This window comes from Eulemur rufifrons, chromosome 8, assembly GCF_041146395.1.
Source record: "Eulemur rufifrons isolate Redbay chromosome 8, OSU_ERuf_1, whole genome shotgun sequence".
Taxonomy (NCBI): domain Eukaryota; kingdom Metazoa; phylum Chordata; class Mammalia; order Primates; family Lemuridae; genus Eulemur; species Eulemur rufifrons.
In genome coordinates, this window is record NC_090990.1 from 13,371,723 (window position 1) to 13,384,696 (window position 12,974).

General features: G+C 34.6%; 1 protein-coding gene across 16 annotated transcripts in view; it reads right to left on the reverse strand.

The window, feature by feature from the left end:
* Window positions 1-12,974, reverse strand: part of EIF4G3 (eukaryotic translation initiation factor 4 gamma 3) — a 315,623-nt gene that overhangs the window by 72,565 nt on the left and 230,084 nt on the right. For all 16 annotated transcript variants that reach the window (XM_069479450.1, XM_069479452.1, XM_069479456.1 and 13 more), the window contains 3 exons: window positions 9,428-9,516; window positions 5,170-5,416; window positions 1,305-1,438 (listed from right to left, as the gene is read on the reverse strand). In XM_069479450.1, the coding sequence (XP_069335551.1) occupies window positions 1,305-1,438; window positions 5,170-5,416; window positions 9,428-9,516 (470 nt within the window). The remainder of the gene's footprint in view (window positions 1-1,304; window positions 1,439-5,169; window positions 5,417-9,427; window positions 9,517-12,974) is intronic.

Here is a 12,974-nt window from a genome sequence, read left to right on the forward strand (position 1 = left end):
TTTAGGATTTTTTACAAGTATATTCACCACCATATTAGAGCACCTACAGGAATCCTGCTACTGTTCATTTTAGTTTTGATGGTGTAGACTTACTTAGTAAAAGCATGTATTTTGAGTAGACAGTAAGTCTCAAAGGAGGTATGTTTCATATGTGACAGCTCATTTAAATTTCACTTTGTCTGCCTTGTTAATCTGAGATTTCTGACTTTGTATAAACATATAATGTGACTATGTACTCAGCAAAATACGTAGCTTGATAAAAAATCAACTAATGAATGGCCAGAGCCAGAAACACATGAGGTTGGCAAGATAGGCAGAATATTTTCTAAGAAGATAATCTAATTCAGTCGATACAACACTTGCCCCTTGAAGTACTGAAGTAGCCTCAAATTGGCACCAGTAATTAATTATACAACCGTTCTCACATAAGTACCTAAGAGAGAAGACTTGCATATATCAATAGAAATACCTATTGCTATAAGAAAGTAAAATAATACAAATAAGTTCTGGGTAAGCAGATGCCAGCCATTTCCATAAGAGATGGACATGAATCTAAAAGATAGTTAATCTCCACATTTTTATTATTAGGTGTAAATAGTTTCTCTTTAAAACAAAAATTCTTCAACAAGCTTAGTCATCAGTACTGGTTCATCTTTGATTTACATAAAATTACTTCAGCAGATACACATCTGACTTTATTCCTTTTAATTTAATAAACAGACAAACATTGACTATACTAATTTTCTGTGTGCACTACTAAGGTCAGATGCACAGAGGAAGAATGCCTACCTATTTGTACAAGATTGGGGAATTTAATCACTGGAATTATCTATTAGGGAAATTTTGAGATATATATTATTTGAATTACATTGACTCTCACATATTTGATCTGCCAAATACCTTCCTAGGTTTCTGACCTACCCTCAATGCCACTAGAATAGCATAATGAAATTTTAGAATGGGAAAAGAGCTCCATCAGTTTAGCCATGTTTCCCCCAAAAATACAGAATTTTGACATCACTAGGAAACAGCAATAAAAAACAAACTAATTAATAAACTAAAAAAAAAAAAAATCGCCACTCAAATATGGGCCAAAACCAAACACTAGTGCAACCTGTAATATAACTTTTCAAAACCCAACAGTGTTTAGAAAAACTCTAATTCTTAAATATTATATATTTTTATTCAAATATCATTTGGTCTAACAATTCCTAAAAATTGTTCGTATGTCACATATTTGCACTGATAGTTAAAATCAGTTCCCACCAAAAAAACCCCTAGCTTTCTCTAAGCATGCCACTTACCTTGTCAAGAACCACATCACTGATAGGAGGCAGGCCCTCTGGTTTCTGTATACATGCTGGCATGAACTGGAAGTCCAGCAGAAATTCCCTGTCATATTGCTTCTTACCTTCAGTATCAGCAGGCTTCCAGGATTCTAGAAAAAAAGGGATAGAGGCAGACAACTGTTTGTAGAGTACATATGCACAGTCATGTGTTGCATAACAGTGTTTTGGTCAACAAACTGCATGTATGACAATGGTCCCATTAGGTTATAATGGAGCTAAAAAAATTCCCATTGCCTAGTGATGTTGTAGCAAACTTAATTTTGTAGTGTACCACATAACTCACATGTTTGTGGTGATGCTGGTGTAAACAAACCTATTGTGCTGTCAGTTGTTTAAAAGGACAGCACAATTATATACAATACATAAGACTGGAAAATGATAAACAACTCTGTTACTGGTTTATGTATTTACTGTACTATATTTTTTATCACTATTTTAGAGTGTACTCCTTTTTCCCATTAAAAAAAAGTTAACTGTAAAACAGCCTCAGGCAAGCCCTTCAGTAGGTATTCTAGAAAAAGGCATTGTTATCATAGGAGATGACAGCTCCTTGCACGTCACTGCCCCGAAGATCTTCCAGTGGGACAAGATCTGGAGATGGAAGACAGTGATATCGATGATTCTGACCTTGTGTAGGCCTTAGTTAATGTACATGCTTGTGTCTTTGTCTTTAACAAAAAAGTTTAAAAAGTAAAAAAATAGAAAACTTTTAAAATAGAAAAAAGTTTATACAGTAAGAATATAAAGAAGGAAAATATTTTAGTACAGTTTTACACTGTACTAAACTTTTACAGTTTTATAGTATGATTTAAGTTAAGTGTTATTGTAAGAGTCCATAGTCAAACATTTTTCTAAAAATTGAAAAGTTTATAAATTTAAAAAGTTACAGTAAGCTAAAGTGAATTTATTTAAGAAAATAAATTTTTAAAAATAAATTTAGTGTAGTTTATGTAGACAGTGTTACAAGGTAGACAGCAGTGTACAGTAATGCAGGCCTTCACATTCAACTCACCACTCACTCACTGACTCACCCAGAATAAGCTCCAGTTCCGCAAGCTTCACTTATGGTAAGTGCCCTATACAAGTGTACCATATTTTTTTAAATTAAAAAAAAATTATTTTTAGAGATAAGGTCTCACTCTGTTGCCCAGGCTGAAGTGCAGTGGCGCAATCATAGCTCACTGCAGCCTTGAACTTCTGGTGGACTCAAGCAATCTGCTAGCCTCAGCCTCCCAAGTAGGTGAGCCATATTTTGTCTTTTATACCTTATTTTTACTATATACTTTCTGTGTTTAGATATACTTAGATACACAAATACTTACCATTGTGTTACAACTGCTTATAGTGTCAGTACAGTAACATGCCAAGTAGGTTTGGGGCCAAGGCGTAATAGGCTATACTATATGGCATAGGTGTGTAATAGGCCATACCATCTAGGTTTGTGTAAGTACACTCTGTGATGTATGTGTAATGACAAAATCACCTAACAACATATTTCTTAAAACATATGCCCATTAGTAAGTGACACATGACTGTACATCCCCTAAGAGTACAAACCAGATTCCAGTATTTACTTTATCTCCTCATGAACAAACAAAGGAAACACTAAACTACAGTCAGAAAATATAATGTTAAGATTTTAAATCATAATTTGTTCTTTCATCCCTTCTGGACACCTTTGGATAGTAAAATAATTTGCAGCAAGTAGAAATCACTTCATATACATACTAAACAACCTTTGGCCGGGGACGTATAACACTCCTCATTACATAAACCACCAAACCTTTAACTAGCTTAGAAATAAGTAATTTGACAATATTTTTGGCTTCATGGAAAAGAAAGACACTTTGGCTGTTCATTCGGAAATGTGATTTCAGAGAAAAGAAAAAGGTAAAAGGACACAAAACATAAAAACAACTTTCTGAAGATAACGAAAAGTCTAAGCAGTTAGACACTGAATTTTCTTTCCTACCTACAGTTTAATCTAAAGAAAATAAGGTACTTGTTTGCTGAGTCAATTAAACTGGGAGTGCATGTACCTTTCTCTGGATATCCTTACTCTAATTGTACTCTAATATTTTAACATAAATATAAAAGTAGTTTTTTGCCATACCACTAACTTTGCTACTATTATTATTGTTATAGCTATCATTACTCAATTCCACTCTCATTATATAAAGTTGGAGAATTTCTATATAAAATTTTATTGGATAATAAAAGCAAATCACAATTTTTTTCTTTTAATTGAAACAAAATTCTCATCAAAATTAGGCTCCACATTACTTCATGATAGCAGAATGGATTCTCCTTACATTAGTGGTGCTTGATGTGTGGGTTATAGATCCACTGAAGGTCTTTGAAAATTTTGCAGATGTTTTCCACCAAAGCTTTATTACCTCATTATATTTATTAAAAAGTAAACAGCTTATTGGGATCTAAATTTTAAACTGCCTTTTTCCCAATTATTGCTGTAGAATATTACAGGAGCAAAAGACAGTTGGTCAATTACAGTTGGGGCCTATAATTGTGCACTTTATTCTTGCAAAACTGAAGGATAAAAATGTAATTTACACAGTCCTAAAAATAACAATAATATTTCAATTTCCTGAAGAAAGATCAGTGGTAGCTACAAGTACTTGGTGATGTGAGATAAACCTAGATTTTTTTTTTTTTAACAGAGCAGACAAGCCTAGTTCTATAAAAGCAATGTCAGTACATTGAGTCCTAAGGTTAATAAAAAAAGTTTCACAACAGCATAATGTTACAATTTCAGAAAGCCCATCAACAGGAGTATACGGGTAGTGGAAACATCAGTATATTAAAGTGGTAAGTATTAGTCAGTGGTTTTCAAATATTTCTGACTACAACTCACAGTAAGAAATATAATAACTTTATGATCCAGGACAAATATAATCATATACATAACTAAAATAAAAGTTTCTCCAAACGTTGTAATGTACTGACTTTTTTTTTTTACTATATTCTCCTTTTTAAAAAATGTTGGTTGTGACCCATTATATTAATTTCACAACCTATTCAATCTGTTAAAACCTAAAGTTTAAAAACACTGGTCTAGATTATTTTTGAGGTTTGGTATTTTATACTCCTACCTCATGTAAAATTTACTTTAGATTTTGCAGACTTTCTTAAGAAAAACTTTTTACCTACCCCAAACTTATCATCAAAGGAACCACTTTTCCCCACATGTCCACAACAAATCTTTCCATAAATCTCAAAGTCAATCATGGTTTATATAGTATTAGGACAGAAGTTTAATGCATTTGATGGTATCTTAAAAGGAAAGACCCTCCAGGATTTATCATACATTTGACAGGGCACCTCCCACACTGCACATACTCAATAACTCAGCCATACTGTTTGTTTCTGAGTTATTTGTATCAGAGTTCAGTTCTACAGATTTCTGTTAATAAACCAAGTTCAAGGGTTGTCAAGTGATAAGCAACACTATCTCAAGGGACATGGTCATATCTATAATACTCCTTTCAATTAAAATGAATAAAATTAGATTTCTCTTAATAAATTCCACCAGCCTGGCACTGACTGATTCCTTTGCCAGCTGCTCTTCCAATGCCAGTAAAAGGGGAGTACAAGCATCAGATATCATTTCTGCCAGCACAGAGCTCTCTGGATTTGCTACCCACTAACTTAGGCCTGATGATCTACTCTGTAAATACTACATTGTGATGAACCTCTTCCTTCCATCCAGCATCTCTGTATGAGGAGGCAACATTTCTCTAAGGTTCTAGCACAGTGAAGGGGAGAAGGAAAGAGGCACACAGGAAGGCAGGGACAAACTTACCTGGTTTAAATGGGAATGTGACCCCATCACCAGAACTATCGGTAGAGCCTGAATTAGCATCTATTCCTTCACCCTCAGAAACACTCTCAGCACCATTACGTATAGGCTCAGCTTCTTCTCCATTTTCTTCCACAGTTTTCACTTTATTTACATCAGAGGGGTCTCTTTCAGGATGAAGCCCTTGGCTCATTTTATCTTGCTCAGATTCGAGTACTCTGTCAACTGAAAGGTCCTCTTCAACTTTAGGCTAAATAGTAAGTGAACAAAGAGGGTACTTTGTTTCACATGTGTAAATATACATCAAGATCTGCCCCTTCAAAAAGGATAGAAAAACATGTCATTCAAGGTAGGAATGTCTGTGTTCAGCATATGGTACTAGAATGGTAGTTTTTAAAAAATACTTTTCTCATTTCAGCACCCGGGATAAGACAGACAATTCAAATAGGTACTGAAGTACTTTAACATGAGACTAATAATATCCAAATACACCAAAGGTTAGAATGGAAAGAACTGTTAATCCTTGGAACTTGATGGACATGAAAGAGTCCTAGTCAGAAATCTAAAACAAGCACCTCTACTGTTGCCACTAAAGCTCAGCAAATATAAAAAGAAACATCAGAGGGTTCTTTTTGTACTGTCCTCTGGCTGTGAAATGGAGAGTTCAGGGAATAGCTTAAAGTGTGTGTAAGACTTAAAAAGCTGATCATATCTCATTTTACAAGAAGGCCACTTGTTAGTTAATATCTGTTTTGTTTATTGGTTCTTAGATTTCTCTGAGGCTGTGACCTTACATATATAGAAAAAAATCTTATTATATATAAAAAAATGCTCAGAACGTATCTCCCGAGGGAGAAATCTGGGTTCTGGGGTATCATGCCTATTTTTAAAAGGCAGAAAAGAATTGAAGCTATTTCCCAGATTATTTTGGGCCATCTTGGTGTCAGATATCAAACAAAATGGCTTTCTAAGGGCCTCCTGAATCATCAAAACTCCTTGAGGCAAAGTTTTCCATGAACTCAGTCTTTTTCATTTTCACGAAGTGTAAGCATTCTGAAAACAATCCTCTGGAACAAGCACTCAGAGGAAAGAGGTATTCCAACTGATAAATTCACACTATAAGAAGAACTAAAAATTGAGGTTGGTTCAACAAAGGATTGTGTAAAAGAGTGCTGCATGTATCAGAAAGTGATTCACCCCAATTGACGTATGCCATTACGTTTTAAAGAAAATTTGAGTGACAAATGCTACTTTGTTACTTAACAGAAGTATTATAACAGATATAATACTAGTAAATTTTCTTTTACCATACATTAGATCATGGAGAAAAGACACTAGATTTTAAAATGTTATCAATGGAAACAGATGGCTTTTAGGCTGTTTCTATAATGGAAATAAAGTTTTTGCAAATATATACACACAGACACTCCCTACCAGAGGGAAGAGAGTATAGGGAAACCATAAAAAGAAAGACTGATGTAAAATTCCAAGAACATAAGTCTGGAAATGATTTCTTTTTATAAAACATGGCAGAAAGTAGATATCTTTCAAACTTCAAGAAAAACAGATCTACCTCATATGAATGATCAATCAGCAGCCTCACTTTTTAAAATTTCATCTCCACTATAGTCTAAATTAATTCACAATGAACCTATAATACCATCATATAATTAAGCACAGGTCATCAAGAAGATCTTTAATAATTTAGAATGTATGTAAATGGTACTTAAACTTATTAAAGAGCAAGTACATTGTACAATGATATACAATTCTTATTTCAGATCTTGTAAACCATGAAGAAAAACTTTTGTACCCCCATAATGAGCTGAAAAACAAACAAAAAAAATGCTATTAGAAGAAAATATATTGCATCTTCTCTGTACCTAAAATCAACAACTATCTACCATATATAAACAGAGGCTACATTACTTGGAAATTCAATTTCTAACTGGAAAAAGAAATATAAATAAACTTGTTTCATGAAAAATAAACCATAATTCAAAGAACACAGAATGACTGAAGTGTCTGAGGCACATTTTTATGTGGGATATTTCAAAGAAATCAACAAAAATAGCTGAATTAAATGTTAACCCTATTCAACTAGTCTGTAAGTACCTAACAGTCCCTAAATTGTTTACCTAGAAAACAAGATTGATGAAAGAAAGCACCCCACCTTTGCTGGACAGTCAAAAGTAAACCTTTTATAGGAAGCTGTTAAGAATTTACTGATAACACACTCTGCTTAACACAATGAGTTTTTAAAAGGTGCTAGAAAATCAGACTGACAACTATGTATGTAATAATTGAGGAAACATCCTAAAATTTAACAATTTTAAGATGTCTTGACCAATAATTTTAAGATGAAAACCATCCTTCACCCTTGATATTCTAGATTATAATTTAAAGCACTTGACAAAATATCTGTAATGATTTAACAACCCAATATATAACCCCAAATAGGCTGATTCCTGAACAATTATTTCAAAGGCTGAGAAAATAATCAAGGAAAGGGAGAGCTTGATCAGTGGAAATGAAGAAAATGGCACCTAACATTTACTACTCTAAGAAATGTTGAATTTTAGGAAAGGCAGGGAGTAGGATTTTTGAAAGAAGTCCATGGGTAAATGACCAAATACTTTTTAATTTTAAACTATAGTGTTAAGGAAAAAGTGATTGGTTCGACAGGATTCAAAACAGTTCTCATGTTTAAAGGAATAAGCTAAAGCAGGTTTATAACAAATTATGGCCCACAGGCCAATTCTGGCTCAACACCTGCTTTTCTATCATATTTAAGGCAAGGATGATTTTTACATTTGTAATGGCTGAAAAAAATTAAAAGTCCATTTCACATAAATTCAAATTACAGTGTCCATCGATAAAGTTTTACAGGAATATAACCATACTTTATTCATTCACACATTGCTGATGGCTGCTTTTGGGCTACAATGGCAGATTTGAGGAATTGTGACATGGATCATACAGTCTACAAGGCTTCGAATATTTACTACGTGGACCTTTACAAAAGAAGTTTGCTAGTCCCCAAGCTAAAGAACAGGATAAATATTTGAAGGCATGGGAGTGGCAGCCTATTTTATATTTAATATTGCTTAGAAATCTAGCCACAGGGCAAAAGAACATGAAGTATAACAAAAGAAAACTAATAGAAAACCAGTTGAATCTAAAAAGAAATCAGTTTTTGAAGCTTTTATAGCCATACCAGGAATGTATGTGATTTCCCTGCCTTTGGAAGGTATTTTACTCGCTGTAGGAGCAACATTTTCTTGTTCAGCTCCAAGAGGAGTGCAGCAACTATTTGCACCTCAGTAACTTACTGCCAAATTTTACCCCTACATAACCACAACGAAATCACACCCATGCAACATTTTGGTGGTTGCTATGGGACTAACTGTGACATCAACACAGCATCATGTAAGAGCAATGACAGGGGAAGCAACAAAAGGGGACTGTTGGCTGCTTGAAGAGGGTAAGAATTATAACTAGCTAGAAAAGCCTTATGACGTAAGTACATTTAAAGTTTCCTTAAAATAATTTCTATATTTTAATATATCATTTTAAACCTTTAATATATATTATTTTAATAAAGTAGATATAAGAATAGTTAAAGAAAAAAGCTACATAAAGATTGTTTACTACTCTTCATTTATAAACTGCAGCACACAACACTAAGGATGCTGAGACTACAGCTTAAGAAATTGTTAGAGCAATTCTTAAGACTAAATTTCTTGTTTCTTCCTTACATCATCTCTTAGACTTGGTATGTTTTAAACTACAGCAAAATCTGGCGTGGCTTATTTTAAGAAAGACAAACCATATGTTATGGGGATGCAGTTAACAGACAACAGATTCAAAATGAATTCCCTAAAATGTACTAGATGATGTCTACCACGATTGCTAATGGGTGTTTTTTTTAAAACTCTCCATTTTTGTTTACCAGTTTAGTCTTTCTATCAAGTTAATACAAAGAAAAATTCAATTACAAGGAAGGGGAGGATTAACCAAAAGTCTGCCATTTTAGAAGAGGTAGTCTGAAAGAAAAAACAAGATTTCAATGAAATTAAATATCCTATTAAAAATCTTTTAAAAATTCTAATATAAATGGACTTGAAAACATTAGTCTCTGAATTTAATATATCAAGTTTGGCTTGAAAAACAGTATCTGAAGAAAGAGATATAAACCCACACCTATCTATGAAACAGTACCACTGCTCTGAAGATGAGCCAGAGATCTGATGCCTCTTACCTCTGATTCTGCCTCCAACACCTCTTCAGTAGTTCGGGTCCGATCTTTTGGTTTCTTCCATGTCTTTGGTGCAGTTATAGATGTTTGAGCTGAAATAAAAGATGAGGCCCATTACTTGCCACTGCAAAGTCATGCTGGGAAATAAACATTAGGTCTAGGTGATACTCATATTCAAATTCAAGGCCGGGCACAGTTGCTCACACCTGTAATCCTAGCACTTTGGGAAGCCGAGGCAGGAGGACTGCTTGAGGCCAGGAGTTTGAGACCAGCCTGAGCATAAGTGAGACCCTTGTCTTTACAAAAAATAAAAAAATTTAGACAGGCATGGTGGTACGCACCTGTAGTCCCAGCTACTTGGGAGGCTGAGGCAGGAGGATTGCTTGAGCCCAGGACTTTGAGGTTGCAGTGAGCTAAGATGACGCCACTGCACTCTAGCCAGGGTGACAGAGGGAGACTCTATCCCCCTCAAAAAAAAAAAACACCTGGGAGGCTGAGGCAGGATTGTTTGAACCCCAGGATTTTGAGACTGCAGTGAGCTATGATCGGGCCACTATGATCCAGCCTGAGCAAACCAAGACCCTGTTTCTAAAAAAAAAAAAATCAAAATAAAAAAAATTTAGTAGAAAAGAAGGCTTCACCTATACCAAGGAGATAATTGGCTAATCAAGTAAACAATTGTGTTGTTAAAGCTCAGAGATTGCAATGGTAAATGTCTTAGGCACAAACTCATAGCCTTCCAACCAGTAGCCCAGGTTCCTAGGTTCCTCTTCTCTCATGGTTAGGACATACCAAGGGATGTAATTTAGTATATGGTGAGTATTTACATAAGAAAACTGGCTTGTGAGCCACTTCTAGACTTGGGTCTACTTTTAACCAACTGTGAGGTCTTAAGCAAGTCAACACTTCTCAGGCCCCTACATTATATTCAACTATAAAGTGTAAGAATTAGACTAGATATCTAAGATTCCTTTAAGCTATAAAAAAATAATACATTCAGAATTCAGTTTTTTAAGATTTTCTAGAGAAGAAAAGGACACTTTGATTAAGGTTTCATTAGGCAGGCAGCACTTCTATAACATTCAGTTTTCATCTCAGATCAACACTGTTGGCCTAGCTTTTCATACTGCTGAGGTGAAAAGGAAAAACAGATAATTTTTACTGAATTATTCCATGGTACTAAAAATTCTAGATGGAGGATTTAAGCTTACAAAGGACTTTTAAAAATTTATCTGGCTTAGCCGGACATGGTGGCTCACCATGTAATTCTAGCACTCTGGGAGGCTGAGGCAGGTGGATTGCTTGAACTCAGGAGTTCAAGACCAGCCTGAGCAAGAGTGAGACCTTATCTCTACTAAAAATAGAAAAATTAGCCAGTTGTCATGGTGTTCGCCTGCAGTTTCAGCTACTCGAGAGGCTGAGGCAGGAGGTTCGCTTGCGCCCAGGATTTTCAGGTTGCAATGAGCTACGATGACACCACTGCACTCTAACCAGGGTGACAGAATGAGACTATGTCTCAATTAAAAAGAAAAAATTCATTTGGATTATAAATTCTGCAGAATCGTTCAAAACCTAGATGTGCAAGTGAAAGATAATTTACCCAACAGATAGTAAAGAGATAATATTAAAAGGATCCTGCAGAAGGCAATTTATAAGTCAATAGATAGGAGTGAGGTGCTACAGATGGATGGGTAGGGAGAACAGTCAAAGAAAGGCCACTTAATAGAGACATTACCAACAGCGAATAAACACGAAACTGAAGGATTTCATCTAACCTGATTCCCTATAGAAATATAAGATCATTCATTGAGACTCTGGGACAGCCTCAAATCTTTTTTTGGTAGAACAGTAGAATGTGAACACAAACTGGTTCTGGGAACAGGAAAAGGAGACATTTAACAATTTTCTTCTCAAAATTACTGCACCATCATAAAATATACTCTGCAAATCTTCTTTCTTACACACACCTCAAACCAATTATTCTTACTCTTCTTCTCAGCAACCATAATGAACAAGAAAACATTATTAGACCAGTTGTTATTCTTCCTTTGTGGCCTACTCAATCAAAGTACAGAAAAGTGGGTGGGTTTCAATTTGCTCTTGTCTCAAAGCCTTCTACTGAATATGTACATTCTGTAGTTGTCTCTTCTTATTTTTTAATAGATCCTCTAATTTGAGATATATATATATATACACACACACATATATTTAAAAAAAAGTCTGTTTTATATCTATCCTTCAAAACACTTGTGATTTTAATTCTGCTTTCATAGCAGAATCTAACTTTCAGGAGTTACGGACTTTGAGGAACCTAAACATTTTAAATTTTACTTTATTTCACATTTGTATGAATTTAGCTCTAAATTCCATTCATAGAAAAGACGAAGAACACATTTTGGGGGCTTCTTTGGGATGAATTATAAGCTCATGAGGAGTTTAATCAACAAAAACCAAAGTAAAATACAGATAAACTTTTCTTCCCATAAATGGGACCAACCCAAAAACATTAAGCAAAACATTTCTTTCATTTAACATTTTTTTTTAACAGCTACTTACCCAGAAGGAATTGTTATTCACCTTGTTCAAGTGGCTAATTAATGTCTTGATTTAAGTAGTAATTCAGAAAAAGAGGGACAGAAAGAGCATACACCTCTTTAGTAGATACTCAGTCCTTTTAAAAACTGAACACTGATATACACATACCTACTGCCTAGTGAGACTGTGAGAGATACATCCCCTCTACCACTATAACTGAAGGAGAAGTGCAGTAAAATTCAGGTGTGCAGGGTACAGGGAAGGGTCAGCAGAAGGAGATGAAGAGGGAAGCAGAGAGGAAGGGAAGGAGTGGGGGGCGGGGGGGAGAGTGAGTGAGAGACAGGACAATTAACACTGAATTAGCTAGAATAGGGAAATGAAATTTAAGATATTGTCTCAGATTTGTTCTTTTCTCTCTAGTCCATTGCACAGAGTGGGCACTCAAATTTGTTGACTGAACAAATAATAGCTGCTCTATGCAAAAGTGGTATTACCGACATTCCCAGGGCAGACAGATTGTTTCTCCCTTGTCTTGCATTAAAGCACCACAGGGCAAGTAATAATCTTTGAATGGGATTCATGATTACCTGGACTACCTACCCCTCATGAGAACAAAATTCTTATAGGCATATTTAATATCTGCTACTTTGAAATATAAAATGATAATACAAACAAAAAAGTAACAGTGACTTCAAGATTTTTGCAAATTTTTACATTGGTAGAAAGACCGTTTGTTTTTCTTAACTCTTTTAATAAGTTATTAATGTAGAAATTCAAAAAATTATTACAAACAGACAAGTTTAATCATTTGGTTTTAGGAGGATTCTTTGTCTTCTCGCTATAAAAGTTTTAGAATTTATATCAAGGATTGTTTCAGGTTAGGAATATTCGCATTTTCAACTCTCACTCCATGTATAGAATACAGACCCCAGAAAATTAAGCCACATCAAAACTGTTTTAACAGGTGATTACTTCATCTGGAGAAATATAAAAGAACTAAATGTATAAAATTTTA